This window comes from Aethina tumida, chromosome 2, assembly GCF_024364675.1.
Source record: "Aethina tumida isolate Nest 87 chromosome 2, icAetTumi1.1, whole genome shotgun sequence".
Lineage (NCBI taxonomy): Eukaryota > Metazoa > Arthropoda > Insecta > Coleoptera > Nitidulidae > Aethina > Aethina tumida.
Window position 1 is genome coordinate 26,694,029 of NC_065436.1, and position 27,379 is coordinate 26,721,407.

Sequence of the window (27,379 nt, forward strand, 5' to 3'; positions counted from 1 at the left end):
GGGGACATATCCATGAGCCTGGCAAGAAGTCGAACACTTTAAATTTGCTGCCGGAGGAGAGTAACTGTGCTCGTGTCTCCAATCATCTGTAGAAGATTTAACACCGATCAATCGTAAGTTGTACTGTTATACATTTTATTATTTTTAACTTGGCAGTGACAATACATCTTCTGTTTTGTTTTGTTGTAAATATTTTTGTAGTTTTAAATGCAGTGGTTTACAATGAAACTAAACAAATTTTAAAATATAAACTATTTTATAATAAAGCTTTTGTATGACCCCAGACATTTATCAACAACCAATCCGGTTTATGTAAATTTGTTAATAATCTGTACTTGATATGTTAATTTAATTTAAATATTTATTAAAAATTATTGGACGAAGAAATAATTTACAAAAGCTGATGTTTATAATAATTGTGGGCTACAAAGACATTTAATGTTGATGGGTCCGATTAATCTAAAATAACATAAGTTATATTTAAATCATACATGCTAATATAAATAAGTTAAGTCAGGGTTAATATATACAAATTTTTAATCTTGACCGTGGATTGAATTTTGAATGGCATCTAAAAACAACTTGAGACAGTACCAAAGATTAATTGTATATTTAATCTCTGATAGCAATCAACTGTAGTGTTTAATACTTAATACTAATAAATTTGTTAACATGAAATTTATTTAATTACTAATTTAAAGTCCACAATGCGCTGGACCAAATGCTGTCGTTCAATGTGTATGTCATCATCCGGAAGATTTTAAATTTTTGTTTGAAAAAAATTAGTTCGTCAATATTGTTTTTTCTAATAATTAACACAATTTAAAAGTAATCAATTTTGTTTCATATTGTTGTCACGTGTACAGGAAACATTGACTTTTGTTACAACAAAATGCGAAGTCTTTGATTAATATTCTGCGCATTTAGCGATCCGCAACTTAGATTATGTCGTTCTTTTCGACGTTCGATTGTTTCTAGTGAAACACGTGTTGTCTGCCAATTTTTTAAAGGTATTTTATTTTAGAAACAGACTATGTTTATTTCGGTATTTTGAGATATAAAAACAGATTAAATGAAATTTTTAGATTAGTTACCCATGAATATTTTCTACCAATTTAAATTCGAAAAAAACAATATTATTTGATATGTTATAACAGTCTCAAGGTTAACGAGAGAATTAAAATTATTATCCATTGTTTTTAAGCCATAAAAGCATAAATTTTAATTAATTTGTTTTATTTATCGTACATGAAAATAGTTTAGTGTAATTTTTAGCTAAATGCATTCATTATTGTTAAAATGCAAAGATTAAAAGTGTAAAATCAAAAACATAACAATAAAACATAAAAGTTTATTGCGACTATATTAACATAAAATAATAAAACAAATCATATGGTACTAAACCTAAAATCCCCGAGTTTAAGTTATTGCGCGAGGCCAATGACCAGCGGATTAGTTAACTCGCATCCTTGCCAATAAATAAATTGTCCGATTTATTAGCAAGAATTTAATCGATTTATCTTAACGTCGCCCGTTGTATAACAACAATATACGTTTCAGTGCCTATAATACCACCACGGATCTCGGCCAAGGTTGCCGTGATCTGGTGCCACTGACCGATTTTACTCCTAGACTTTTACGCTGGGCTAATCTTATCTTTGGCGTCTATTAGAAAATTGTTTTGTAAACAATGCATTTGCCTTCATAAAAATTATTCTAATTTATTATGCCCAATATTTAGTTATTTATGACTAAGGCCGAATATATTATTTTTAATATGCTTGCCCCTTAGTTGTCTGGCAATAATAATTACCTGCCCCATTTTACATAATACCTTGAATTAAACTTGCATTTACCTGCTTACATAATTTAAAACGTTTAACAACTTCATAATAAGGAGTGGGCAATTATATTCCTAACTGGTTCCTAAATCTAAATTAACATAAAATCAAATCTAGTATCAAAGTATCCGTTAGTTCGATGTAGTTTTGATGGTAACCGTGACCTCTTAGATAACGCTAGCGAATTTTTTAAAGGACAAGGAGATCATTTTTTTCTGTCTTTGCATCATTCGAGGCCAAAGAAAGCACCGCGAAATCTATAAAAATCAGCGATGCAGCGTGTAATTTCCAAGAAAACCTACAAAACAGGCTACATTAATTAAACCGCTTTTTCATCTGCATTCAATCACTGATTACGGGCTTCGAACTTTTTTAAGAACGCTTCAAGTTGTGCAATAACCAATTATGGGGCGTTGTGTGTTTCAGCAAAATTTTCCAGTGCTATTTAATTATTATTGGATTGAGTAGATTTATGAACTTTTATTGTCTTACATTAATTTACCGTTTTTACGACCTTTAGAATGTTATAGTATCGGTGCTAGTTATCCTTGAAATCGTCGTTTAAAAATTTCGATAATTCCTTTTGTTTTGAAAAAACTATGAACAATGAAATGTGATGCTAAAATTCATTTAACAGATGATAAAACGTTTGTTGTCTTCTACAGAACTTATCACTAAATACTTTATGTATTTGTGTAAACCATAGTACAATAATACGTGAATTTTTATTTACAGAAATTCTTCAAAATGCCGAGCATTGTACACGAGCATACCGGCCCCTTCAAGAAGGCTACCTTTGGAATGGGGTGCTTTTGGGCTAACGACTGTCTTTTTGGCGCACAGCAGGGCGTCATCAGGACAAGAGTTGGCTACTCCGGCGGCACCACACCTGACCCAGTCTACAGAAACATGTACGTTTTAATATTAAGTATTAACAATTTCCGATAATTTTTGGTTGAGGGTTTTAAAGACAACGTGTTAATTACAAATTTGATTAACCGATTACATACGTTTTATAGTGACGTTCCAAGCACTAGCGGTCAAACAAAGCCTAAATCTTCTGTAAAGGATAGGTAATCACAATTACGCATATTATTCATTTGATTCGTAGTTTTCGGACGTTTGGTAAAAAGAAAACGTCAATAAATAAAATAAATCAAACATTTATTGATTTCAATTGGCGTAAATTGCCAATAAAAACGTTTAACAATAATTCAAAACTTGTTCAAAGGGCTTAAGTTGTTTTATTAGATTTTAAACCAGAACAGTATTCAATTACGTTTTAATTGTTATAGGGGAGATCACACTGAAGTCGTAGAAATTGACTACGACCCCAAACTAATTAGCTACGATGAACTTCTGGAACTTTTCTGGGAAAACCACGAGTACGGTCTCACCACTATAATCAAGAGACAAGTAAATATACAATTGATTATTTTAATTAAAAATTATTAAACGATTAATTTCCAGTACATGTCACTGATTTTGTACCACGACGAAGACCAGAAAAGATTGGCCGAGATTTCGTACAAAAAACAAGAGAACAAACGCAAAGAAAAACTTACAACTGAAATCGCCCCAGCTGGCCCCTTCTACCCTGCTGAAGAGTAAGTTTACCCTCCCCTTCATTAATTCAGTAACTAACAAATTTTATCGTAGTTACCATCAAAAATACAGATTGCAAGGACACGCTATCCTTTGCGAAGATCTCGGCATGACTCCTGAACTGTTGCAAACATCCCACATCGCGGCCAGACTTAACGGATACGTGGCAGGTGTTGGTAAGATAGAAGACCTGGAGAGAGAGGCAGTCAAGTTCGGCTTCACAGATAAAATTACTGCGTACGTCAGGAAGCAGATGCAAGAAAATGAAGGCGGAAGTTTGTACTGCTAATGGGAATCTCCACTAAATTATCTAAATAATAGTTCAGTGATATATACCAACATAGACGCATGTGAATAAGTTAATATTTTTTAAATATACAGAAAATTTATAGGACAGTATTAATGTTATGAAACGTTGAATGTTTTCTTTTTGGTTATAAAATATTCTTTTAATGTTTTTATGAATATTGAGAAAAAATATATGTTTACTATTATTATTGTGTTTTTGATGAATCACCACCTTATTCCTTAATTTTTCGGGTAAAATGTAAGAAAACACGGGGATCAGTTTTTTCAGTCTTTGTTTAAACTATAGCTATTTACACCTTTTATTCCATCTGCCAATTAATGCATAGTTGGTACTCCAATGAACACAAGTCTTATAACCAGAATTTATCTGTAAAGACTAAACAATTATGAAAACAAATATATGTACAAATGTAACCGCTATAATTATCTTCTGAAATTGGTGTGCACTTAAAGGAATTACATGACATAATTTTTGAAACGTACGTTTAATAGTGAAGTCTGAAAACTTTTTTTGGCACTACATCTAGAGAGCGGAAGTTTTTAAGACGGTATGTTCAGATTGTGTTTTTCAATGTAGCGCCTCCTGGCGTTCGCTATCAGTTGTTCTTTTCTCTCCTGGAACGATTTATTCCTTTCCGACGCTGATTTTGGGAACGTCGATGCGGCCGTATTGAACATAACTTTACTACCGCCTCCGTTTTCCATTGTTGCGGATGAGTTTGATAAAGCACTACTTGAAGTGGATGGTTGTGGCGTGGAGGTTGAAGGGATTTGTTCTGGGGTAAAATGCACCCTACCCTCCAATATGTTAGTGATTGTTGTGTCCACGTTTTTGGTTAAACCTACGAAAAATTCTTTATAATTTCAAAATGTGCCGCAAGTTAACCGAATACATACACAAATCACTGTATATTGCCTTCAAGGGCACATGGGGGAGAACTTCCTTGACCTGCGCACTCATCCTGTGGATATCAAAATTACGAGTTGGGTTAGTACCTGAAGAAATGCCCCTATTGTGGTTTTGCGCATTATTCTGCTCTTCAGCCAACACCCTCTTCTCGAATTCTAAAAGATCTGCTGCTGAGTAATTAGGCGTTTCGACCTAAAAAACATTTTTAGCAACATCTCATGTGACAGTCGGACGCAATTATCTTACATTAAGTGAGGCGGCAATATTTTGACGGACGATTTCAGCGAATTCAGCAGGACTCTCGTTCTTGTTCTCCAATGAAGGTAAAAATTTCAAACTGTAGTTGGTAAATGGGGAAAACATGTAAAACATTATGTCGACGACATGACTGGCGCCCAATGTGTTCACAGAAATATCCAGTATTGGCCTCTCAATTCTAATGCAGACTGGCTGTACTTTTGTGGATATTTGAAAGGGGAAAGTCTTGAATTTTATTACTGCTTTGCCATTAGTCATTTTACCCTCTGGGGCGAAATTTATCGGGATTTTGTATTCGGATATCCATTGAGTTATGTTCTTTTTGAATAATTCCAAGTTTAGCTGAGATCCAAAATATCTGGCGCCAAATCCACGTGATTTCACCATGGAATTTTTAATGCTTGGCTGAAATATAAAAAAATATATAAATTTAATGTTCACCCTCATATCTCTATCATAATGGAATGAGTGTATGTTTAAAATTAGAACAAATCAAATAGAAAACAATAATCAATAAAAAAATGATAAATAAATCAACTGATACATAATTAATATATCAATACATTTATTCACCCATGAGTAATAGAACAAAGATTGGTAGAACTAGAGCAAATAATCAATAATTAAATTCAAAATTCAAATATTTATAAAAACAATGTTCCAAATTAATAATATACTTTTATTTCAAATAAAATGTTCATTAATATGTACATAGATAAATATTTGAAGGTATTTAGATGTAATTGATAAATAAAAATTGAATAATCATAAAAAACTCAATTACAACTCAGATTTAGAAAGTATAATAAAAAAATCAAATTTTCTAGTTAACTTTTTATGTGCAAACAACTTTCAAATATTAAATAATACCTCTCTAAAATGATTTTTCAAACTTGTTCCAAAAACATATTTAATTTACACTTACAGTTGTTTTAATATTGACAATTTTTAAAATAAATTAACTTACTGTTACAGATCCTGTTGCATTTTGTACAGCCAAATGGTCAAATATTGATACACTGTTGCTGATATAAACGTCAACATTCTCCTTAATTTCTGGATTCTCCACTGTTACGAAGATGCCAAGTGATAAACAGGCAAGCTTGTTTAAAAACTTCTGTACTAACAATGTGTCTGACAGAATATTCCCTAATATAAACAGTAAAATGATAAGTACAGTCCTTAACAGAAATAAGATTATTCCTAGTGGTACATAGAAGATCATGAAGAAAATTTTGTAGTCATTTTCAGGTATTCTAAAATGCAAATTAGTTATTAATATAGCGTTCGGGTCGTGACTTTTGTACGTTTTACCTATTTAGTTTAAACAGATGTTTAATTTCTATGTTTGACATTTTAAAATGATGTTGAAATGCAAAATATCATAACGGGAGGTTAGGTGACACTTTAAATTGTTCTCAGCACTAAACTACGTTTTTAATTATAAACAGAAACTGCAGGTCCACACGTACGACCCAGTTTTAGAAAGTGTATCAGGAAAAATCAAAAAAACCTATATTTTTACACAAACTACGTCACTTTTACATATGATCACACAATTATTTGCTAAAACCTTCACTATCCAATTCCACCATTTGTTCAAATCAAAATCTAAATAAAATACGTGTTTTAATAAAGTCTTGCGCAACAACACAAACAAATTTATCTTACAGACATTCGCTGGCTTCGTCGACGGTTATATTTACTTATTACGTCTTTTAATTTTTTAACAAATGTGATTTTGTGCCAAAAACACAAGTCATAATTCAACAACACACAACTGTCAACCAGACAAAGACAACGGGCAGTCGTCTCACTTCCGATTTCCCATTGGTTCAACTCCAATCAGCTGAAAAACGTCACAACAGACTGTCAAAAGCCACACTTGATGTAATCCGAAACAAACACATAAAATCCGTTCATCACCCAGTGTAACCAATTAAAATATTAAAGTGGAAATAATTATAATGGAAGAAACAACGCCGGACAGCGACAATGTCCTTAACTGTGACAGCGAGGACGAGAGGAGTGCAATCGCACACCAAAGATGCTGTCACAATTCGTCAAAGTCTTTGTTAACGGAAGATCGGATGCGTAGAAAACTCCAATTCTTTTTCATGAACCCCATCGAAAAGTGGCAGGCGAAAAAGAGGTTTCCGTACAAATTCGTAGTGCAGGTCATCAAAATTATATTAGTGACTATGCAGTTGTGTCTGTTCGCATACAGCCGATACAACCATGTGAACTACACCTGGGACAACAGGATCACGTTCTCACATTTGTTTTTGATAGGTTGGGATGCCACAAGAGAAATCAATGCCTATCCACCTGGTGTGGGGCCTTTGGCTTTGTACAAAGAGGACGACTTTTACAGTGCTATAGACTATGCATATGAAGGGTATGCAAACTTGAGCAATGCTATTGGACCTTATTCCTATGCAAATGAAGATAACACCATGACAGATTTGGAATTATGTTTGTACCAGTACAAGAAAGGCACAATATTTGGATTCAACGAGTCTTATGTGTTTGATGGAGAGATAGTTGAAAAATGTATTAATATATCTCATGATGCAACTCATGGCATGCTACAAAGTAAATCTTACATGGAGGACAGAAGGTTGAACATTAAGTTTTCTGCACTTGTGAGGGCTGAATTGAAATTCTCCTTAAAAACAGTGAATTTTAAGGCTGCAGGCAGAATATCTCCTCCTAATTGCTACAGGTTTGATGTCACAATAAGTTTTAACAATGAAGATCATGATGGACAAATGATTCTGTCTCTGGATGCAGAACCCATCAGACTAATGTGCAAAGGTGATGTGGAATATGTGACAGATAATGAAATTGATTCTTTGCTCAGGAGTTCCTTGAACTACTTGGTGATACTTATATGTGTCTTGTCCTTTGTACTATGCAGCAGGGCAGTATGGAGAGCACAGCAGTTAAAGAACATCACCAATGTGTTCTTTAAATCCCATTTTGGACAACCATTGACATATGATGACAGAATGAAGTTCTTAAATTTGTGGTACATCATGATAATCATAAATGACATTCTCATAATTATAGGATCTGCTATCAAGGAACAGATAGAGAGGAAGGAATTTACAAGTGACCAGTGGAATGTGTGCAGTTTGTTCTTGGGTACAGGGAACATGTTAGTTTGGTTCGGGGTGTTGCGCTATTTAGGTTTCTTCAAAACCTACAATGTGGTCATTCTGACACTACAGAAAGCTGCTCCTCAAGTAGCAAGGTTTTTGTTGTGTGCTTTGTTAATATATGCAGGTTTTACTTTCTGTGGATGGTTGATATTGGGACCATATCATTTAAAGTTTAGATCTCTTTCCACTACTTCAGAATGTTTGTTTTCATTGATTAATGGTGATGATATGTTTGCCACATTTTCTATGATGTCAAACAAATCAAATATTTTGTGGTGGTTCAGCAGGATTTACCTCTATTCATTTATCAGTTTATACATTTATATTATATTGAGTTTGTTTATTTCAGTTATTATGGATGCCTATGACACAATTAAATCTTATTATTCTGATGGTTTTCCAAAGAGTAATTTGCAAATATTCATTGGAGATACTAATTTGGATGATGTGTCAAGTGGCATTTTTAGATCTAGTTCCAATGATAGTTTAGGTGGTCTCATGAAAGATTTGTGCTGTTGTAAAAGGCTACAAAAGTCTTATTCAACGTTATCTCAAACTAGCGTCAGGACTGAAAACTCTAGAATGGGTCCAGTTTGAAATTGTTTTTTAAATTTTTATTTATATAAATTTGTAAATACTTTTTTTAGAGATTTTATATATTACCAAAGTGTTATTATTTTATGGTCTGCATGATGGCAAAATCCTGGTTGAACAACAGTAATTTGTAAATTATTGTAGTTACTGGAAGTAGGTCAGGATTGGAAAATCAAAGCATTGACATGAAAGTGCTAATTAAAGTATATTTAAGTTATGCGGGTAAAACGTGGAGACAATTAAGAACATATCAATGTAATTTTTAAGTGTATCTCAAATGTTATCTTTGTTTGTGTCTATGTGATAAGTAGGTGATTTTAACTGTTTGTACCTTCTTAATATTGTATATTAAATCTAACCAGTTTAAAGATTGCGTCGAAATTTGAGGAAATGTGAAAGCTACGTGAATGAACAATTTGTATTAAAATTATATATGTAAAAATATTTATGTATATTTTATATAACTATATGTAATAAGAAAATAAAATTATTTTTGGTAATTTTAAGTTAAATAAATTTTCATCTAATCCTTTTCAGGAAAAGCTCAACTATATAAAAGAAGTAATAATCTACAAATTTTTTTAAATTTTATTTTACGAATATGTATAGTAAGGAACATTGGTATAAAAGTCATATCTAATCACAATATTGAATAATACAGAAATAAAGATAACAATAGAAAAACGAAAATCAATAAATAGACGTCTTTAAAGTGTACATTTAAGTGCAGCTGTGACGACTAGAGAAATTATATCACATAAATCAGATAATCAGTGATGATATTAATTAATCTTAAATATATTAATATTTAAAATTTGCCTAAACTATCACTTAAATAACAATACACATTTCTACAATAATTTTTATACATATAAAATATATAGGATAACACCTAGTTTATTTATCTTATGCAAATTAATTAAGAGTATTATTAATTCTCTAACATAAACTGTATGTCCCTAAGACTTTTTCCTTTCGTTTCCGGCACCACCAAATATATAAAGACGGTACCGACCAAAGACATAAACGCGAAGAAATAAAACGTAACGTCTTCTCCTACTGCCTCGTTAACTTGCAAAAAGAACTTCGTGACAATGAATGCTAAAAACCAATTAAATGTAGCAGCCACAGAACTGATAACGCTCTTGATTTCTGGAGCCAAAATTTCTGATGATATCATCCAAGGAATAGGACCCAATCCTAAAGAAAATACAGTGACAAACATGCAAACGGATGCTACAGGCAAGAAACCAATATAATGTAAGAGAGTCACTAGATCTATATGAGATCTATCCCTTAAAGTGAAGAACAGGGCTAAAGTGCAAGTTGATAGTGCTAAAATGGACGCCGATAGAATCAACAAAAATCGTCGTCCTAACTTTTCAATAGAGAGAGAAGCAACAAAAGTGGCAAACGCCTGAAACGCACCCACAATAATTGCTGCTACGTTTGCGTCCAGTTGAACACCGGACTTTTGGAAAATGTTACTGGTGTACAAAACGATTGTATTGATTCCACTGAACTGCTGGAACAGCATAAGGGAGAAGAGGATTATCATCGCTTTTATGGTGGACCTCTTTCTCAGGATTTGTTTTATGGAAACAGTTGTGTGAGTTACCTCTTTTAGGCATTCCTCAATTTCTAGTAATTCTTCGTCAACATTATACGATGCCCCACGTAATTTCGTCAACGATACTTTTGCATCTTCAAAACATCCCCGTTTAAGTAAAAACACTGGAGACTCGGGCTGGAAAACGAACGAAATCAAAAAGAATACAGGCAATGCGGAACAGACAATTGTAAAACGATACACACTCAAATATTTGCCAAGTACATAAGCATAAAGAATTCCCAAAGTAACCATCAACTGAAAATAACTGCCCAAAGTACCCCTCAGTTTTTTATGAGCAATTTCCCCTGTGTATAAAGGGGCAGCCACACATGTAGCTCCTACTGCCATGCCAGTAAACAGCCTGCCAAAATAAATCATAAGAATATTCTTAGCAAACACAATAAGCAACCATCCGCCGACAAACGGTGCGACAAGAAGCAAAAGTGTGCGTTTTCTTCCAATCAAGTCGCAAATGAAACCGGTTGGAATGCACATAGTAAGTGCGCCCAGTGTAGCAAACGATCCGATCCAACCCATTTCGTCGCTGTTTACGGAGATGCCTCGAAAATGACCTTGTTTGAGATCCTCCATTATGGGACATGTCCAACCCAATACAGCCCCTGCAGCAAAGGCCGAGAGTGTTGCTGAAAAATGATTAATTTTTAGTAATGTTTAGAAATTTTATTTTTATTTTAGTACACTGCTTTAAGATACATTATTAAATTAATCAATCAAGAAAAATACAGTGGTGGCCATATACTTTTTAATTTACTCTTACTTATCTTATAAACATCAGAGATATTACTTTAAACTCATACCATATATTAGTCTGATATGATTCGCCAAAAAATAGCCCATTCAAATTTATGTTAAATAAATAGTTTGCACTAAAATGTATGTAATTATCCTTCATCCTTTCTATAATTACTTTGAAATGATGAATCTTTGGCCACCACACATGTGTAGTTATTTGTGGGGAATAAGTGGTTTGTTTGTTGTTGATGTTCAAAAACAATATAAACAACAGACCATGTTATCAGTTAATAATTATCTTGTTATGTATAAATAAATAAGCTCTGTTTTTCTGTTGTATTAAAGGATAACTTTTAAAGTTTTGAATTTTTAATGTACACATTTCAAACTTAATCAAAATTTTCATTAATATGCTCCAATAATTATTATAACTGTTTCAGTTAATAGATAATTATATTCTTTCAATAATTCATTTAGTCATATTTAGTATATTTAAATGTTTACTTCTATCCACAATTATGAAGGCAAAAACATACCAGAAATAGCAGAAATATACTGCGGCAATTTTTTCGGTTCATTAGAAACTGCACTGTTAGGTAACTGATCTCTAGAGATTTGAATGTCCTGAAACAAAAAACCACTATACTTAAAAACAAACAAACATATTGCTAAAATATTGTACCTCACGAAACGGTTGCCCATTGCGTGCCAAAAGGGCATCGCTATCGTCTGAAATCATTTTGGATGTTTTTCGAACGTGGCAATAAATGGGACGACCCTTTTTAATTATCTTATTTGTAGACTCAATTTGAGGTTGGGAAAATGAAAACATTTCTAATAGATAGGCAACACAGTTCACGGGTGTATTTGATAAAGACATTTATTTATAAACATTCTTTGTATTAAAAATTGTATATGACAATGTAGCGAAAAAATTAATTATAAATTATATTATATGTAAAGAGCAGTTTAAATACTCTTTTTTTTTTAATTTTTCACCTCCTTTGTTCCATTTTAAATCAACCTCCTTTGTATTTTTTATTTTAATTTTTCCAACAATAATTTACTAACAATAACTTCAAAATAAAATTTAAAGTTCCATAAACTGTTTGTTTAGTTTTTATATATATATATATATATATATGTCGCAGCGCGGTCAGGATTATCGGCCATTTCGAATATTAAATAACACGCAAATAGTCCTTACAATGTAATTGAACTAACAGGCACAGGATTACAACTAATAGTCAAACAATTAGGTAGGAGTTGTATGAAACGCGGTGATCCCGACGGTTATGCCAAGCCAAGACTTCTACGCAGCTTCCCTGACGGAGCTTAACTGTCCGCCCTCGCAGGTCTCCTCTACCGTCACCCTCGGTTCGAGTACCATCCCCTGCTTAGCACTTCCGCTGATTCCACCCAAGTACTATAAGTATGCAACCCATAGTACTACTTGCGTTTCACATGAACCCTCCGACATATATATATATATTTAAATTTATATAAAGATTAAAATATTTATTATATTCTTCAACTTATTCATGTTATAAAAAAATGATACTGTACATGTACACGTGTATGGGGAATAAATTATTTATAAAAAATTTTGTAATAATTTTTCTTAAGATTCTTAAGTAAGATAACTTCAGTGTCAATATATTATATCAGTTAATGAATGTGTAATCTCAAGGAAAAGCATTCTTGACAAACTGATACAAGAAGAATGTAAAAAAATATGTATGTACGCAAAAATTTTTTGCAAATACGATAGTATTGCTATGCAAAAAATCCAGTATTTTGTATATAAATGGGAAGATGTATTTTCGAAAATCAGTTGGGAAATCGACGATGAAGACACAAGTAGTTTCCATTCTATTGAGTGCGCTTCTGTGCAGCACACTAGCCCTAGGTAAGTTAATTATTTTTTCATATTTCTTCAATAAATTCAATTATAAAAATCTTTTCCAGAATACCGCAGGGCAAGTGAATTATCGTCACACTTCAGACATGGACACAACAAACACCATTCCAAACACATTTCCCACGCCAGATCTAATTCCGAACAATGCCAACTAAAATGCCAGTTACCAACAAACCCTTCTGGTAGCCTCCACCTCAACATCAACGTAACAGTCGGCATTGTGGCGGTCGTGAACGTCGATCTTAACGTCACCCTCGTACTCAGCGTCAACGAATCGATCGCTGTTTTGGTCAACGGTCAAACTGGAGAGGCCATCGTCATCGACATCCAAGCCCAAAGTGGTGTCTACATCAAAGCCGGACTTTCCTCTTTGGTGTGGGTAGCCGCCAACATTAGCTTCGACGCATGGTTCGCAGGTTTGGCCAGTCTTAAGGCATTGCTCAGTGTGTCCGGAGCTGTTTCCTTCAGCGTTAAATCCGCCAGTCAAGCTATACTGAATGTGGCTCTGAACATCGTCTCTGGTTTAGTAGGCAACATCAAGCTTTCTGCTTCCAACGCTCTTCAACTTGCTGTCACCTTGGCCGCAAGTTTGGTTAAATCTCTGAAGGTAGTTCTGCAGGTCGTTGAAAGCGGATCAGTTGTTATAGCCTCCGGCTGTTTGATTGTCGTAGCTAATGTCTTGAACGCTGTAGCTACTATTGTATCTGGTGTTGTAGGTGGCATAGCTGCTTTGGTAGCTGCACATGTGCGTTTAGATATCCAACTTATCTTAGCCGCAATCTCTGGTGTAGATGTTCTTGTTTCAATCTTGGTTGCCATTATCGACAAAGTAGGAGTTGATGTACTTGCCCCAGTTTTATCATCGGTTGAATCCATTGTTCTGATTATTGCTCAATTGGCTGGAAACGTTGTCAGTGGTACCGTTGATGGTGTTATCAACGTTCTCGCCCAAATCATCCTTCTGGCCCAAGGAAAAGTCAGCCTTAATGTTGTCATCAACGTTGTATTGCAAGTAGCCGTTTCGGTCTCTGGAAATATCAGCCTTTCTGGAGAATTAGATATATTGAAACAACTGGTAGTTTCTGTAGGAGGTAACTCATCCGCTTTGGCTCAAGTAGAAGCTTTGGTTGAAGGCGTGGCCAACGGATCCTTGAAACTTGCTGGTGTTGCTGTCCAAGATATCATCAAGGCTCTTTCGGGTGCAGTGAGCGGTGCTCTTTCCGTGGTAGTAGACGTTTTGGTTGCTATATCTGCTGTTGTAGAAATCGCTACTTCTCTTCCTGGTCTCATTTTACATCTTATCGGGCTTATCTTTACCGATCTCGGCAAAGCATTATTGCAGAAAGTAATTCCATCAATCAATTTGGGAGTTAAGATTACAGTTGCAAATGCTATCTCACTCCTCACTGGTGGAATCGAGGGACTTATCGAAGCTATCCCAGTTATTGGAGATATCTACAAGGCAGTCAAGGCTGCCCTTTCCGGCAAAGTTAACATAAACCTCTGGTCTCTTATAAACGCATCAGCATCAGTTATCAACGGAATTAAGGCCGTACTTGTCTACTACATTCCACTTCTTAGCATTCCTCTGGGAGTCTCTGGAAGCACATCAGCCGCAGGATCCGCAGCTGGAGCTGGATTGGTTGAAGTATCTGGTGGCGTTACCATCAACGTCAACGTAGCTGCTGGATTCAGCTTATCAGCTTAGACTGAAACCCGTTTTGGAAATGGAAACTAGTTTAAAACGACATCAATCACATTTATCACATGTAAAAAAATAATAAAAAAATTAGCAAATACAATGTCTTATTTTAAAAATAATTTATATCCATGAAGAAAAATAGGAATTAAGCATACAGTATGCTATGCAAAGAGAATAAATCTGCAAATATAAATTTGAAATAACTTAATAAGCTACTACTATTTAAAATTTAATTTTACTACTCTTATTTATTGTTCACTTTTTTAATTTTAGTAAAATTATTATTCAAAATAAAATATTTTTGCAGACTAGTAATCACAATTATAAATATACTTATAGATATAACGTTTTATAGCAATTTTAATCAATGATTGTAATTAGTCATGGAAACAAAGTTTAGTTTTCATACTGAACACCCTAAAAATATATGAGTGGAAGAATGTCCAATGAATAAATAATAAAACTTGTTTGTATTATTTTGAGTGTATCTAGAATATAAATATTTTTTATGATAATTTAAAAGTAAAATAAATTCATGCATAAATGGAATGTTAAAACATTTTCCTATGTTTGTATATCACAAACATATGTTTGGGTCTTTGTAAATTACCATACAACAGATTTTTGCATGTCTAATGCTACGAATAAAAAACTGTGGTAATAACTAAAAAATTAACATTTATTTAAAATATAATAATTGCTGTTGGTTTGTTTAAGAGTATAATAAATAATTAAAGATCAACAATTAATTAATTATATGCTGGGTTGTCAATACCAGATTTTTCTGATTTGCCACCAGATAATTCCAACTGGATCTCTGCTTGTGATTTACCCTTAGTTTCTGGCAACAAGAAGTATACGAAAGCAGTACCTGCCAATGAGATGGCCGAGAAAATATAGAATGGACCATATTCATTCAAAGCGTTCGATAAATCTGCATAAAATTTCGTTACTAAAAATGCCAGGAACCAGTTGAATGTAGCTGCGGCCGATGATGCGTTTGCCTTAATTTCTTGTGGCATCAGTTCTGAAGACGCCAACCAAGGAATTGGACCATAACCTAGGGAAAATACGATGAAGAAAATGATAAGCGATGATATGGGAATCCATCCGATGTTTTCGATTTCTTCTTGTGTCAAATTTGGTTTTATCGAGAAGTAGATAGCCAGTACCAAACTAGCGATCATCATGAAAAAGTCGGAGAACATTAGCAGTACTCTCCTACCAAACCTATCCACAACCTGCGACGAAACGAATGTGGCAACAAGTTGTACGGCTCCCACGTAAATTGTGGCTTGACTGGGATCAATAGAAGATCCGGTTGTGGTAAAAATGTTACCGGTATAAAACACAAAAGCGTTAACACCGCTGAGCTGTTGGAAAAACATAAGTCCAAAACATATGAGGATAGCCTTTTTCGAAGCGGTAGTTTTAAGTGACTCCATAAATGAAACTTTATTATTTTTCTCCTCTTCCAATGCTTTCTTTATTTCCTCAAGTTCTATATCGCATTTGTAGGCTGGTCCACGGAATCTCTCCAGAGACTTCTTCGCTTCATCGTATTTCCCTTTCTTAGCCAAGTACACTGGAGTTTCAGGTTGAAAGAAGAATACAAGTCCAAAAATAATAGGAATAATTGCACATATAATCGAAAACGCCTTAATCTCCACATATGCACCCATAATGTTACTCATCAAAATCCCAACCACAAGAAGCAATTGGAAAAATGTGCCCAATGTGCCGCGGATCGCGTCCTCAGCGATTTCACTTGTGTACAAAGGCGCAGATACACAAAACGATCCTCCAGCCAAACCCAAAATGAATCGTCCGACATAAATCATTTCAATGTTTGCACAAAATATTATCAACAACCATCCAACAGTGAACGGCACTATCAACAACAACATGGTCAGTTTTCTGCCGAGAAGGTCGCAGAGGTAGCCGATGGGGAAGCACATTATCATAGCACCGAGCGTCATCCACGATCCAATCCAACCCTGCTGGTTGTCTTTGTCAGCAGTCACGTCGTTCAGATCGCCTTTCTCCAAAGGATCACCGATGTTTGATGTCCAACCCAGCACTGTGCCCGCCGCAACTGCGCCCAAACAAACTAAAAGAAAAATGTTGATTATGAATGAAATTTTTTTGGTCCTAAGACCAGGATTTAAAAGATTATTACCTGATAATGCAGCAACGTATTGGGGCAGCTTTCGAGCAGTGCCTTTATCGGAATCGACCATTTTATTCTGAAAACCAAATTATAAATATTACGAAAATAATAATTTTCACTTTAAGATCCGTTACAGTAAAAATGAATGCACAAATAAATTTTTCTAATTAGAAATATTTGTTATTAAACTTAATGTATACATTGATTTATTTGTAATTGAACATTGAACTAGAATTTGATTATTTTGTATTATACAAGTCATCGATTATATTTTACACATTGAAAAATTTTACCTTTAAAGAAATAAAAATTTAACAAGTCACAATAATCTACTCGAGGTGTCTGAAGTATTTCAACTTAACGACTACTCTAAAAACTTTAACAAAGATAAGTATTAAAAATAATAGACTACTTAAGTCCTATTGATTGTTGTAAGTAGGTTAGTGTTTTTATATTGACATATTTTTTTCAAGAAATTTAACAAATATTCTTTATAATATATTATTACAATAGTGTTGGAAATCTATTTTTACAAATCTTGGAAAACTATATTTTAATTTAATGAATTGAAAACTAAATTGCAATAAATAAATACATCGTATGTACTTATGAAACTAAAAATCATAAACTCTAATCAATTAAACATATTTAATATGCCATATCATATGCATTTATGAAATAAAATATATACATATAAACAATTATTGTTTCTTTTAAACATACTTCAAAACCAAATCATTAATAATATCTTTATAAAATACTCACTGCGTAAGATCTATACTCGTATTACACCAAACAGCAACTGATAAAGATATTTTTTCCAACGTAGCTAATCAAAATATCTACCTATCAATTTCGCAGGCTTAGCACAAAGTTTATATTATATATTTTCAATCACTATTTAGAAAAACATACACAATATTTACATTCGATCATCGTCCGATTAATTAATTTATTTTAACGTTTAATTAATTTAAAACTATAACTGTAAGCAAAAATTTCGTTTAGAACAAATTAAAGAAACAATTTACGATTTATGGCGGATAACCAAGATAATGTGTTATAAAGCAATTTAATTTATTAATCCAGACTATATAATTCTACAATTAGCTTGTTGTGGAAACATACAAAATATGACAAAATGTAAAAGGAAATAAAATATTTTAACAATATTTATATGTATTCGTTAAATATTTCCAGTAGTAAATTATCACATATAAATAATTATATATAAAACACTTAATATTGAATTATTATTTTCATGCGTTATGCAAAAATAAATTAAAGGTTTGAATGCAACAACAGCTTGTTTATGATTTCCACTTGTGTGACTTTATTCAGTAATGAATACGTATTGTTCAATTTGGAAAATTAAATTACATGCATTTTCACAATGTCAAGGTTAATGATAGAGAATTATTGTATTATATATACATTGAAAATATCCACTTACAGACAAATTGTCACGTTTTTTCATCCAAAATCAAAACCTGGAGGGTAATTTTTCAGACATGAACATTGAAGAAGTCATATTAGCCAATTTTTTATAGAATAACTAACTACACCATTGAATTAAACATCTCCTGAAATGAGTATATACCAAATTTAATAAAAAAATTGGATGGATATTTATAATACTAAAAAAATATTAATTTTTTGGAATTTATTTTTTTTTATTTTAGTCTATGGAATAAACTATCAAAAATAGCATAAATTATATTTTTCAATAATATTGGAACATTATACTAATAATACTATACTTATACTAATACACAAATTTTATTTACTTCCACCAATTCAATACATTTATTATGACTTTTTTGTAATTTGTGATTATATTTCTCAATTGAATCAATTAAGTATTGTTGCAAGTTTAATATAATTAATGAAGTATTTTATTATGCTTAATCCAGTGTTGTAACTAGATTTGCTATAAAATTTTTTCTAGTATGATTTCCTCAAATTTTATACCTAAAAATTATTCTGTAGGTTTTGGTTTTGGACCCAAAAACGTAACATTTTGTGTTAGGTTTCTAAAATCGGACAAAAAATACAAATTTTATGGCAGTGTTTCGCTTTCAAATAGATCACGCTGTACAATAAATTATTATACATATAATATAATTATAAATCGTAATTCTATAATAATTTCTTGTTTTAATACGACAATGATAATTATTATTTAAAATCAATCATTACGTCAAATGTCAATTATATCTATAATTTTTGTTGATATTTTGATAATTAATTTTTATAAAATCTACTTAAGCTTTGGAATATGATATTCGAGTTTAATTGATTGGCGATCTTACAATAAAATTTAAAACGCCACTGAAAATTTTTTACCAAATTCTGAAACGTAAAGATTCAAATTTAAATGTTTTAGATGTGCAAAAATGATAGCGAAAATACACTTACATTTTTTAGATCCACTTCTTCCCACATCGTACCTTAATTATAATTATAAATTAATATTGAACACTAAACAAAAAATGACAGCGACAAACGCATATTGGTTTTACATTTCAAATCAACAGACAAACATCAACGTTCAATTAGGATGAAAACTGATAAACAAACTGCACGAAATGCGGATATTATGCATACGGAATATTTTCTTTCGTCAAAAATTCCGATAATGAGCGTTCTAAAAATTCATTTTAATTTACCGCCAACATGTGCAACAAAAAAAAAAAATAAATGTACTTTTTAAAAAATTGTTTACATTGATTGAACATCTAATCATTTTAATAGATTCAGGACTGAGACATTTAAAACTTTATTTTGTTTTCATTTGACAATGTAACATTTTTAAAACAAGTTTCATATATAATTTCTTAGATGCATTTGACTGCCCTTGAACCATTATATTTCAGACAATTTTTATTTACATGAATGTACCGAAATATGCAAATAAAAAAATCAAATTCTTATTCACATCAAATTATGAAACAAAATAAGAATCAATAACCGAATGTCATAAGAATGGTTTTTGGAAATCTATTTTTAACAATTGCTGTGTCCTCGTGTTTAAAAATGTCTCATTATTTTTATAATTTTTTACAATAAAACAACCTCGTTCATAATAATTATTGCCATCGTTATCGTTGCCTAATTAAAAATGTTACCGGGTCTGTTTACTTGTAAAAATTTACATTGTAAAATTTTATGCATAAATATGAATGGGCTTTGTGTAGTAGATTAAACGCAAATATTGGATTACATGTAATATTGGCAACATGAGAAAATTGCCAAATGTTTTCGTTTCGATGCGTGTTTTCCTAGCAACATCCATAAAAAGTACTGTCATATCAGTTAACGCCAATCAGATCTCGCAATTAGGAGATAATATGTGTAACCTTTCAAAAACAGCTATATCTAACCATTTTTTTTTTTTGAAAGTAACGTAAATAATTAGAAAAATTATTAAATTATGCACTAACGAAAACAACAATTATTTTCGTGGAATGGAAAAACATATTTTTATGATACTATAATTGAAGTACTTCAATTATTTTAATTTAATAATTTGATTGCATTTATTTGTGGTTTATGAATTAATTGTGCATGTTATTTTTGAAGCGCATATCGCATATAAACATTTAATAGTCAAATGCTTGTTGTATTTTATCGTGTGTGATAAAAATCATGTTGTTACTGTTAAATCTATGGCTACGTGATTGTATTAAACAATACAGAAAAATTATTTTTCCTAACACGCCCTGGATTTCCCCTTGGCAAGTTTATAATTATCGTAAACCAAAATATTGATATTCTGCGGTCAGAGGTAACTCATATTTCTAAATATACACATGAGAAAAATAATTATGTAAAAGAGTGTAGAATACCGCTTCTTAGAAACGTTAAGCTCAGCTAACATACTTATACCAACCCTTTCAAATACCCGGAATGTGTGAACGTGGATTTGAAAACGTATTTTAAAATCCCCAACCACAGTTCAATCACTTAGTATGTTCCATCACGTAGAATTTATGTGGAGGAATTAATTTTTGTATTGGGAAACCATGTATTCGTAAATCAAAGCAAATATTGAATTATGATTAAAAATGTTTTCCAATGTGTCGTTTTATTAAGAAAATACCTTATCGGTATGAACTATACAACTATTTTTATTCATTAGGGAAAATACGTGACACTGGAAAAATTTTTTACAACGCAATTGGAAAATATTCATTAAGAAATAATTCAAGTGTTTATTAATATATAAAAGCGAAACAATAAAAGTGTGTATGTTTTGTGTGACAAGTTCAATGGAACAAAAGTATTTATTAAACAACAACAGTTTTGGATTGTGAAAAATGTTTCTTACTTTTTGTCGAATCTTTAATATGCACGTGTCACTCATTGCTAAATTAAATCATTCATTTGAGACGACAATGCAAATTTGATAAAGTCACGTATTTTAAACGTAAACAAAGTTTTAGACTAATTCGCATTCTAAATTTGACTGTAACAATTCAAAGCAAAAAAAGCAGGTGTACACATTGATTTATGAATATATATATATGAATATGTAATTAACTAATTTACTGTATTAAGAATGTATAAAAATAATTCTAAATTCAGTGATTAATAGAAACTATTATCGAAGGCAATAATATATAATTTAAATTCTGAATGAAATCGATTAATATCCTACACAGTTAATTCATATTTTTCAAATTTGTACCTAAAATAAATAAAAATATAATGTTGAGTAAATATTAGTATACATATCATAAAATTTAATCGAAAAATCACAGTTTATGGTTTTAAACAAATTTGTAAGGAGGATTATTGCTTCTAAGAAGAATCATTTACGTTAACAATTTACATAACACATAAAAATAATTTTTCTTTAATAAAAAAACTTTGCTATAAGTAAAGATAGAAGGAAGTAGGGTGTAATCTGTTTTGTAATTACAGTAATTAGGGCATTGAATATTGTGAAAAAAGTAACCAAACTGTTTTGGGACCCAAATATTCATTGAACATTACTAACAATGTTTTGTTTATTTTGAAAGATTTAAATAAAAGTTCAGTCACACTTATCTAAAAGATAAAACCTTTATGATTTTATAAATATAAATAAAAACTAAAATAATTAATTTACACAATATATACTTACTGTAATGTTATACGTCGTTTTGCCCATTTTTTTCGCACAATATATTTTTTAGTTATCACCGTCCACTAATAATATAACAGATATCATCGAAGTTATTGCGAAATAGTTCGCCTCCCGGTGTGATTCGCGCATTTATGGGGACGCAGCTTTGGAATCCGCTGTAACCGCGAAACACCGCACCACCGAGTCAAAACTGGTAATAAAAAATATTGCTTCCGATAAATTTTTATATTGTTTGTCCACACGATTAACGACATATTTTTTCCTAGACCATGAAATGTGTAATATCGATAATTTGGTAAACACATCACATCACTGGGTTTGAACAAATGTAACCATTTTATGGATGAGTTGCACTATTATGGGCCCGTCTAGTTCCATTTAATTACATCGAACTGCGGAAAACAGCAGTTACCTGTGAGTATATGGACAATTGAAATGTGTTCGTTCATTCATGGTCCGAGGAAAATATTTTTATGTGTGTTGACCGGAAAAATTGACAATGTTTCAAGGTTTAAATCCTTGGAATTTGAGAAACAAGTTTTTTCTAGGATTTCATTTTTATTTTAATTTTTAAATTGGATTTTGATAAAAACTTCAGCCTTTTATTTTAGAAAAATAGAGATAAAAATTGAAATATTTATATTGTACATTTTTGTTCTACTTTTAGCTTCTTAAGTATCAGATAAAATAAAACTTGATTTCAAAGATAAATTAAATTCAAGTGTTAGTTAAAATACCTAGATAAAAACTATTCAATACACACCTCCAGAAACACAATTATAGATTAAAATATATAAAATGTTTAATATAATTCATACATTCGTAGTTCGTAGAAAATCTGAATAAAATTAATATCAGTTTTCTTATTTCATCTATTAAAAAAAAGTAAAACTTCTCTTCGGTAGATTTTTTTATATTATTAAAATTTCATTTTTTTTAACTTATTGTTACTATAAAAAGAGTTATATAAGTAAAATATGATTTTACCTTTATTATTTAAAATGATATTAAAAAATAAAGAAATTAAATATAAATATTTGGGACAAGTTAAAAATATTTTGCAGATTAAAACAATACACGACACACCTCCAGAATAAATATTATTTATCGATAATGTTTAAAATTTGCATGTTCGATTAATGCATATTTATGTTTTCAGTACCAATTATTTCTCACATAATCTAAAATAGCGTGATAATGACGCAAATAAAAGTATTTAATAGCGTTTTTACCAGTAAATTGCTTTTAGCGTATTCGGGTACTAAATTTTATCATATTGCAAACAAGTGACCATAATACGCTATTTTCTACGAGTTTTATTAATAGAGTAAAATTCATTTTTTCGTAATCATTCATTAAACCATATACATGATATTAATATTACTGATGATTGATTAATATGAATAGTATATCACTAAACGTCATCAATTCATCTTATAATTACTTATATATTTAACTATGAACACATTGATAATGTAATCAACTTTTAATTGTTTACGATTAGTTGTTTGCACTGCATTTAACAACATTCCAAACCTTGATATGCAATAAGTCTATAATTCTTATAATTATCATCTAAAATTTATTGTTTTCTTTTTTTGTTAAAACATTTTTAAATAACAAGTAATTTTTAATAAAACACGAAAACTAATATATATTATTTTAGGTAAAAATAGAACAATATATATATTTCATATATGTTTTATTAAATAATATAATTTTTAATAATACTTAGTAAATATTCATTTACTGAGACTCTGTCGGTTTTCCGATGGATGGATACAATTCCATTAAAATGAGATCCAGAAGATTATAAGCCAACTGAAACAAATTTATCAATATTTATTCGAAAGTACCAAAAAACAAGAAAATACCTGTTTATTGTAATGTGGGTTTTGCAATATTTCTAAAAGAGTTGCAGTCCCTTTTGAAATTCGACCGTTAAACAAAGTCTTGTCTACAAAGTGCGACGATAAATCTTTCAAACTATTAAAAGCATTCGTCTTTCTTATTTCCAATTGTTCTTTTGTAGGTGAAACATGATGATGAAATACCACTTCTGCAAGGCATTTTTTATTTTACGTTTTATTTGTTACTAATACGTTACCTTCAAGCAGCCCGATCAGGTATGCTAAATTAGTTTGTGACAAACTGGACTTTAGTTTTTTATCAATGAATATTTTGAAGAGTAGATCAATTAGGTTGTGCGAAATGTTGCAAAAAATTACATAAAACTTCAATACACCTTCAGGCATTTTAAAGATGTGTCTTACTAAAAAACACCAATTAACTTATACTCTTTTGTACAGGTCTTCAGCTTACATAAATAGAAAAGACATCCAGTAATTCCCACAGGATTAAGGGAGCTGCTTGACCCGTCCTTCAGATTTTCGTATTTAACACCAAAATTATCGTTAAAAATGTAATTTCTGTAAGTTTTTGGAGTCGGTTCGGGCCTGCTCAAATCCGCAGACAGCGCGTCAATCTCGTCGCCAAATTCAGCCCAACCAAATCTCCTGTAATAAAAATTATCAGACTTAAAATGACAAGAATTCAAAGTAGAGCGGCACCCTTGTTTGGATTTTCCCGTGGAAGCTAAGAACGCGTTCATAAAAGAATCCAAGTTTTGACCCTTTTCCTTGCGCAACTTGTGAGCCACAGACAAATATATATTGCCAAGCTCCTGCCCTACTGGGGTGCTGTTAACCAACAATTCAGTGAAATCCTCTTCTGTACTAAGGAACGTGTACAACAAATCGCTGCCGCGGAGAGACGGTTTTTGCAGTAATTTTCTTATAAACGTCTCGTATTTTTCCTTTTTCGAGTCCATTGACGGGTTACCCCTGCAAACACAAAACAAATTGTTGCAAACAATCAAAGACAACATTCCAATAATTACTTTCTGGATGGCAGAGGGGAGTCGGATATTTCGCTTTCGCCATGGAACTCTATCAGTTTGGATTTCAGCAGGAAAAAATCTTGCTCCTTACGGCTAACCTCCCACATTCGTCTGCCGGACTCCGGAACCGAGTCTAATCTTTGGATGTTGATTCTGAAATACATCTCCTTATTGGTGGGACTGGCCTAAAATGTTAAACCAATTAAAATAACAAAATAATCGATGGTTATAAAAATTTATACCCGATAATCAACAATGGATATGCGCCAAGAGCTAAGATCTCTGTCAGAGGAGATGTATGCTTCAGCATTGCCGTTTTCATTTATTGGCGTGTCCGAGTACAAAGCACCTTCTATAGGTTGGCTAGCTTTTAATACGCCTCGAATTTTCCCAAGTCCGCTACTTATTTTGGACACGGCGCTTTGGTTTGGTAAATCGTTATATTTTCTTACCCTAAAACATTTAAATACACAAATTATATGTTAAAGTTTTAAATTAATACTTAATAGGGTTAATAAAATTTCATAACTTACCTCACTGGAGAACCAAAATTAAGAAATGCGCTATGGGGTTAATATTTTTATATAAATATCGCATACATTGTTAGTACAATGAAAACATATAAATATTATAATTACCTTTTATTGGATTTATCATAAGTGGCAGTTACTTTAGATCCACAGATGTATGAATAAAACTATAAGAGATAAACATAAGTGACAAAAAATGAAAATAAACTTATTATACCTCACTGCTGTGAAAGAATTGAGGCAACCAAGTATTTTCCAGAACATTAAATGTGTGTTCGTACGCGCTGAACAAAGGGGTGGACGTTCGTAGCTTAGCAATGTTATGAACACCTTCTTTAATTAATCCTGAGAATTCTGTACAAATATCAGGTGTACAGTTAATAAAATTGACACTTTCTTCATTTAAATATTCATTATAAAGTTTTGTGGCATCATTATGCAGCTTTTCTAGTTGTGCTTTGCTCAGATCTGGTTTTAATAAATGTGTGTTAAATTCATCTAAAAAAATTTGCTCACAATTAGTTGAACAATAAATAATTGATTTAAATAACTTACCCACATCAAGACAAAACTGTAAAAGGTGTACATGCTCTTTTTTCTTTAAAAACTGCATAAAAGCATACAATAATTGTGTATTGGATTTAATTTTATTTAAACCAATATAAAATGACGATTTTTTTGTTGACTTTTCAGTTTCAAAATTATATAAAAATTCTACAGATTTAACATTTTTACTTAAACCTCGGCTGCTTTTTGGTTTATAATTAACAGAGTATACAACCAACCAATTTATTATGTTTGGATCTGCCAAAACATCCATAAGTGGTAGAAACACCCATCCAGCAAGAATTTCTCTTATAAGAATTGTGAAGTTCCTTAAAATAATAGTTTTCATATCTGCTTCATTTTAAGATTTAGGCTTACTTACTGGCATTTTAAGTAAGAATCGGGCAATAAATTAGTCATTAAGCCTGTAACAACACATTGCAAATATGACAGCTCATATTTTCTATTAGCAGTAGCTGCATGAAGTCTTTTTCCTAGGTACTCAACAATTACGTCATTAAATCTCACATTTTTTAACTTGGCTATTTGTTCCATATACATGTAATCATCTATATGTTTTATAACGCATGGTATAAGCTTGTTAATAATAATACTAGCTGCATCAACTTCCAATAATCTGTTGAGCAGAGTTGCACTTGCATATCTGAGGCAATATCGAAGTTGAATAATAAAGTCTTCATTGTTTGTAAATTGGCCATACCATGACAATATAAAATTTTCAATTATTCTATTGTAGAACTAAAAGATGCAAACATTAATTTAGCAATTAACTTCGGAATTTTTAATTGTTACTAAATAAAAAAATTAAATAATTTACATTTGTTTAAATGTACCTTTTCTACAGCATTATTTAAATCTTCTTGTATATGAATATTTTTCCAAGGAACAGCATTTTTAATTTGTTGGTGTCTTTTACAAGATAAATCATCACATATACTGCAGGAATGTTTCAGTTTTTTTCTGAATGATTTACTTCGATAGAAACTAGACAGCCTTTGAAAATAGAAATTTGTGGTGGATTTATATTTTATTAAACACCAACATAGCATATATCCTGCTATATAGCTTATATAAATTACAGCAGCTGCAACAACACTGTTTAATTGGGATTAGTGATGATAATGGAGTTTGTTAGTTTTGAACTTGCCTATAAAATGACAGAAGTAAAGTCGAAAGAGTTATTACGGCAACGGAAATACTAATAAATCTATTGTTTGAAATTTGTTGTATTGTATTTGTAAACTCTTTTAACAACATTTTTAATCAAACAAGACAGCTCACATTTTGAGGTTACATCAACAACTTTGACGTTTATTGGGGATAATCAACGACGGAGTAACAGAAAATAAATCATTGGCGCATATTGACAAATAAAGGAAACTATAGATAGATAATGTATAAATACATTGAACT

General features: G+C 31.5%; 7 protein-coding genes across 11 annotated transcripts; 3 read left to right on the forward strand and 4 right to left on the reverse strand.

Moving 5' to 3' along the window:
• The first annotated feature begins 11 nt into the window (after positions 1-11).
• LOC109599145 (peptide methionine sulfoxide reductase) lies at positions 12-3,940 on the forward strand. Of its 2 annotated transcripts, XM_049963785.1 has the most exons (6): positions 12-113; positions 2,577-2,752; positions 2,861-2,914; positions 3,137-3,257; positions 3,312-3,448; positions 3,501-3,940. In XM_049963785.1, exons 2-6 carry the CDS (start codon positions 2,589-2,591, stop codon positions 3,733-3,735), a joined length of 711 nt encoding a protein of 236 aa, XP_049819742.1. In that variant the 5' UTR covers positions 12-113; positions 2,577-2,588; the 3' UTR covers positions 3,736-3,940. The 2 variants fall into 2 exon arrangements, with proteins under 2 accessions (XP_049819742.1, XP_019870652.1); XM_020015093.2 differs by lacking the exon at positions 2,861-2,914 and having other exon boundaries at positions 15-113.
• A 70-nt stretch (positions 3,941-4,010) lies between these two features.
• LOC109599154 (lipid droplet-regulating VLDL assembly factor AUP1) lies at positions 4,011-6,734 on the reverse strand. Its single transcript, XM_020015103.2, has 6 exons — positions 6,595-6,734; positions 6,238-6,534; positions 5,891-6,179; positions 4,912-5,328; positions 4,653-4,857; positions 4,011-4,597 (listed from the first exon to the last, which is right to left on the reverse strand). The coding sequence occupies exons 2-6, from the start codon at positions 6,276-6,278 to the stop codon at positions 4,296-4,298; spliced, it is 1,254 nt and encodes a 417-aa protein (XP_019870662.2). The 5' UTR covers positions 6,279-6,534; positions 6,595-6,734; the 3' UTR covers positions 4,011-4,295.
• A 26-nt stretch (positions 6,735-6,760) lies between these two features.
• On the forward strand, positions 6,761-9,181 carry LOC109599144 (mucolipin-3-like). The gene has a single exon (XM_020015092.2). It carries the CDS (start codon positions 6,891-6,893, stop codon positions 8,682-8,684), a length of 1,794 nt encoding a protein of 597 aa, XP_019870651.2. The 5' UTR covers positions 6,761-6,890; the 3' UTR covers positions 8,685-9,181.
• LOC109599143 (facilitated trehalose transporter Tret1) lies at positions 8,868-11,856 on the reverse strand. Its single transcript, XM_020015090.2, has 3 exons — positions 11,729-11,856; positions 11,583-11,670; positions 8,868-10,937 (listed from the first exon to the last, which is right to left on the reverse strand). The coding sequence occupies exons 1-3, from the start codon at positions 11,783-11,785 to the stop codon at positions 9,613-9,615; spliced, it is 1,470 nt and encodes a 489-aa protein (XP_019870649.2). The 5' UTR covers positions 11,786-11,856; the 3' UTR covers positions 8,868-9,612.
• A 991-nt stretch (positions 11,857-12,847) lies between these two features.
• LOC109599142 (uncharacterized) lies at positions 12,848-14,769 on the forward strand. Its single transcript, XM_020015089.2, has 2 exons — positions 12,848-12,955; positions 13,015-14,769. The coding sequence occupies exons 1-2, from the start codon at positions 12,862-12,864 to the stop codon at positions 14,673-14,675; spliced, it is 1,755 nt and encodes a 584-aa protein (XP_019870648.2). The 5' UTR covers positions 12,848-12,861; the 3' UTR covers positions 14,676-14,769.
• Positions 14,770-15,327: 558 nt separating this feature from the next.
• On the reverse strand, positions 15,328-22,096 carry LOC109599151 (facilitated trehalose transporter Tret1). 4 transcript variants are annotated; one of them, XM_020015100.2, is made up of 3 exons: positions 21,968-22,096; positions 16,849-16,915; positions 15,328-16,779 (listed from the first exon to the last, which is right to left on the reverse strand). In XM_020015100.2, exons 1-3 carry the CDS (start codon positions 21,992-21,994, stop codon positions 15,419-15,421), a joined length of 1,455 nt encoding a protein of 484 aa, XP_019870659.1. In that variant the 5' UTR covers positions 21,995-22,096; the 3' UTR covers positions 15,328-15,418. The 4 variants fall into 4 exon arrangements, with proteins under 4 accessions (XP_019870659.1, XP_049818513.1, XP_049818514.1 ...); XM_049962556.1 differs by lacking the exon at positions 21,968-22,096 and adding an exon at positions 19,258-19,389; XM_049962557.1 differs by lacking the exon at positions 21,968-22,096 and adding an exon at positions 17,605-17,782.
• Positions 22,097-23,655: 1,559 nt separating this feature from the next.
• LOC109599153 (sorting nexin-14) lies at positions 23,656-27,261 on the reverse strand. The gene is made up of 13 exons (XM_020015102.2): positions 27,114-27,261; positions 26,800-27,061; positions 26,328-26,704; positions 25,955-26,274; positions 25,617-25,897; positions 25,508-25,566; positions 25,112-25,322; positions 24,870-25,054; positions 24,541-24,813; positions 24,293-24,486; positions 24,078-24,242; positions 23,845-24,029; positions 23,656-23,791 (listed from the first exon to the last, which is right to left on the reverse strand). Exons 1-13 carry the CDS (start codon positions 27,221-27,223, stop codon positions 23,717-23,719), a joined length of 2,697 nt encoding a protein of 898 aa, XP_019870661.1. The 5' UTR covers positions 27,224-27,261; the 3' UTR covers positions 23,656-23,716.
• Between the last annotated feature and the right edge of the window lie 118 nt (positions 27,262-27,379).

Bases quoted from the DNA above. Each gene is read 5' to 3' on its own strand.
- LOC109599145 (XM_049963785.1), top strand. From the start codon at position 2,589: ATGCCGAGCATTGTACACGAGCATACCGGCCCCTTCAAGAAGGCTACC. The intron at 2,753-2,860 runs GTACGTTTTAAT...TACGTTTTATAG, and splicing joins GACCCAGTCTACAGAAACAT to TGACGTTCCAAGCACTAGCG. The intron at 3,449-3,500 runs GTAAGTTTACCC...ATTTTATCGTAG, and splicing joins CCCTTCTACCCTGCTGAAGA to TTACCATCAAAAATACAGAT.
- LOC109599154 (XM_020015103.2), bottom strand. From the start codon at position 6,278: ATGTCAAACATAGAAATTAAACATCTGTTTAAACTAAATAG. The intron at 5,329-5,890 runs GTAAGTTAATTT...TTTATATTTCAG, and splicing joins ATGCAACAGGATCTGTAACA to CCAAGCATTAAAAATTCCAT. The intron at 4,858-4,911 runs GTAAGATAATTG...AATGTTTTTTAG, and splicing joins ATATTGCCGCCTCACTTAAT to GTCGAAACGCCTAATTACTC.
- LOC109599144 (XM_020015092.2), top strand. From the start codon at position 6,891: ATGGAAGAAACAACGCCGGACAGCGACAATGTCCTTAACTGTGACAGC.
- LOC109599143 (XM_020015090.2), bottom strand. From the start codon at position 11,785: ATGATTTCAGACGATAGCGATGCCCTTTTGGCACGCAATGGGCAACCG. The intron at 11,671-11,728 runs GTACAATATTTT...TTTTTGTTTCAG, and splicing joins ATGGGCAACCGTTTCGTGAG to GACATTCAAATCTCTAGAGA. The intron at 10,938-11,582 runs GTATGTTTTTGC...ATCATTTTTCAG, and splicing joins GTATATTTCTGCTATTTCTG to CAACACTCTCGGCCTTTGCT.
- LOC109599142 (XM_020015089.2), top strand. From the start codon at position 12,862: ATGTATTTTCGAAAATCAGTTGGGAAATCGACGATGAAGACACAAGTA. The intron at 12,956-13,014 runs GTAAGTTAATTA...AATCTTTTCCAG, and splicing joins GTGCAGCACACTAGCCCTAG to AATACCGCAGGGCAAGTGAA.
- LOC109599151 (XM_020015100.2), bottom strand. From the start codon at position 21,994: ATGGGCAAAACGACGTATAACATTACA. The intron at 16,916-21,967 runs GTAAGTATATAT...TTTGGTTTTCAG, and splicing joins AAACGACGTATAACATTACA to AATAAAATGGTCGATTCCGA. The intron at 16,780-16,848 runs GTAATAATCTTT...TTTTTCTTTTAG, and splicing joins ATACGTTGCTGCATTATCAG to TTTGTTTGGGCGCAGTTGCG.
- LOC109599153 (XM_020015102.2), bottom strand. From the start codon at position 27,223: ATGTTGTTAAAAGAGTTTACAAATACAATACAACAAATTTCAAACAAT. The intron at 27,062-27,113 runs GCAAGTTCAAAA...CCAATTAAACAG, and splicing joins TTACTTCTGTCATTTTATAG to TGTTGTTGCAGCTGCTGTAA. The intron at 25,055-25,111 runs GTATAAATTTTT...TTAACATTTTAG, and splicing joins TATCCATTGTTGATTATCGG to GCCAGTCCCACCAATAAGGA.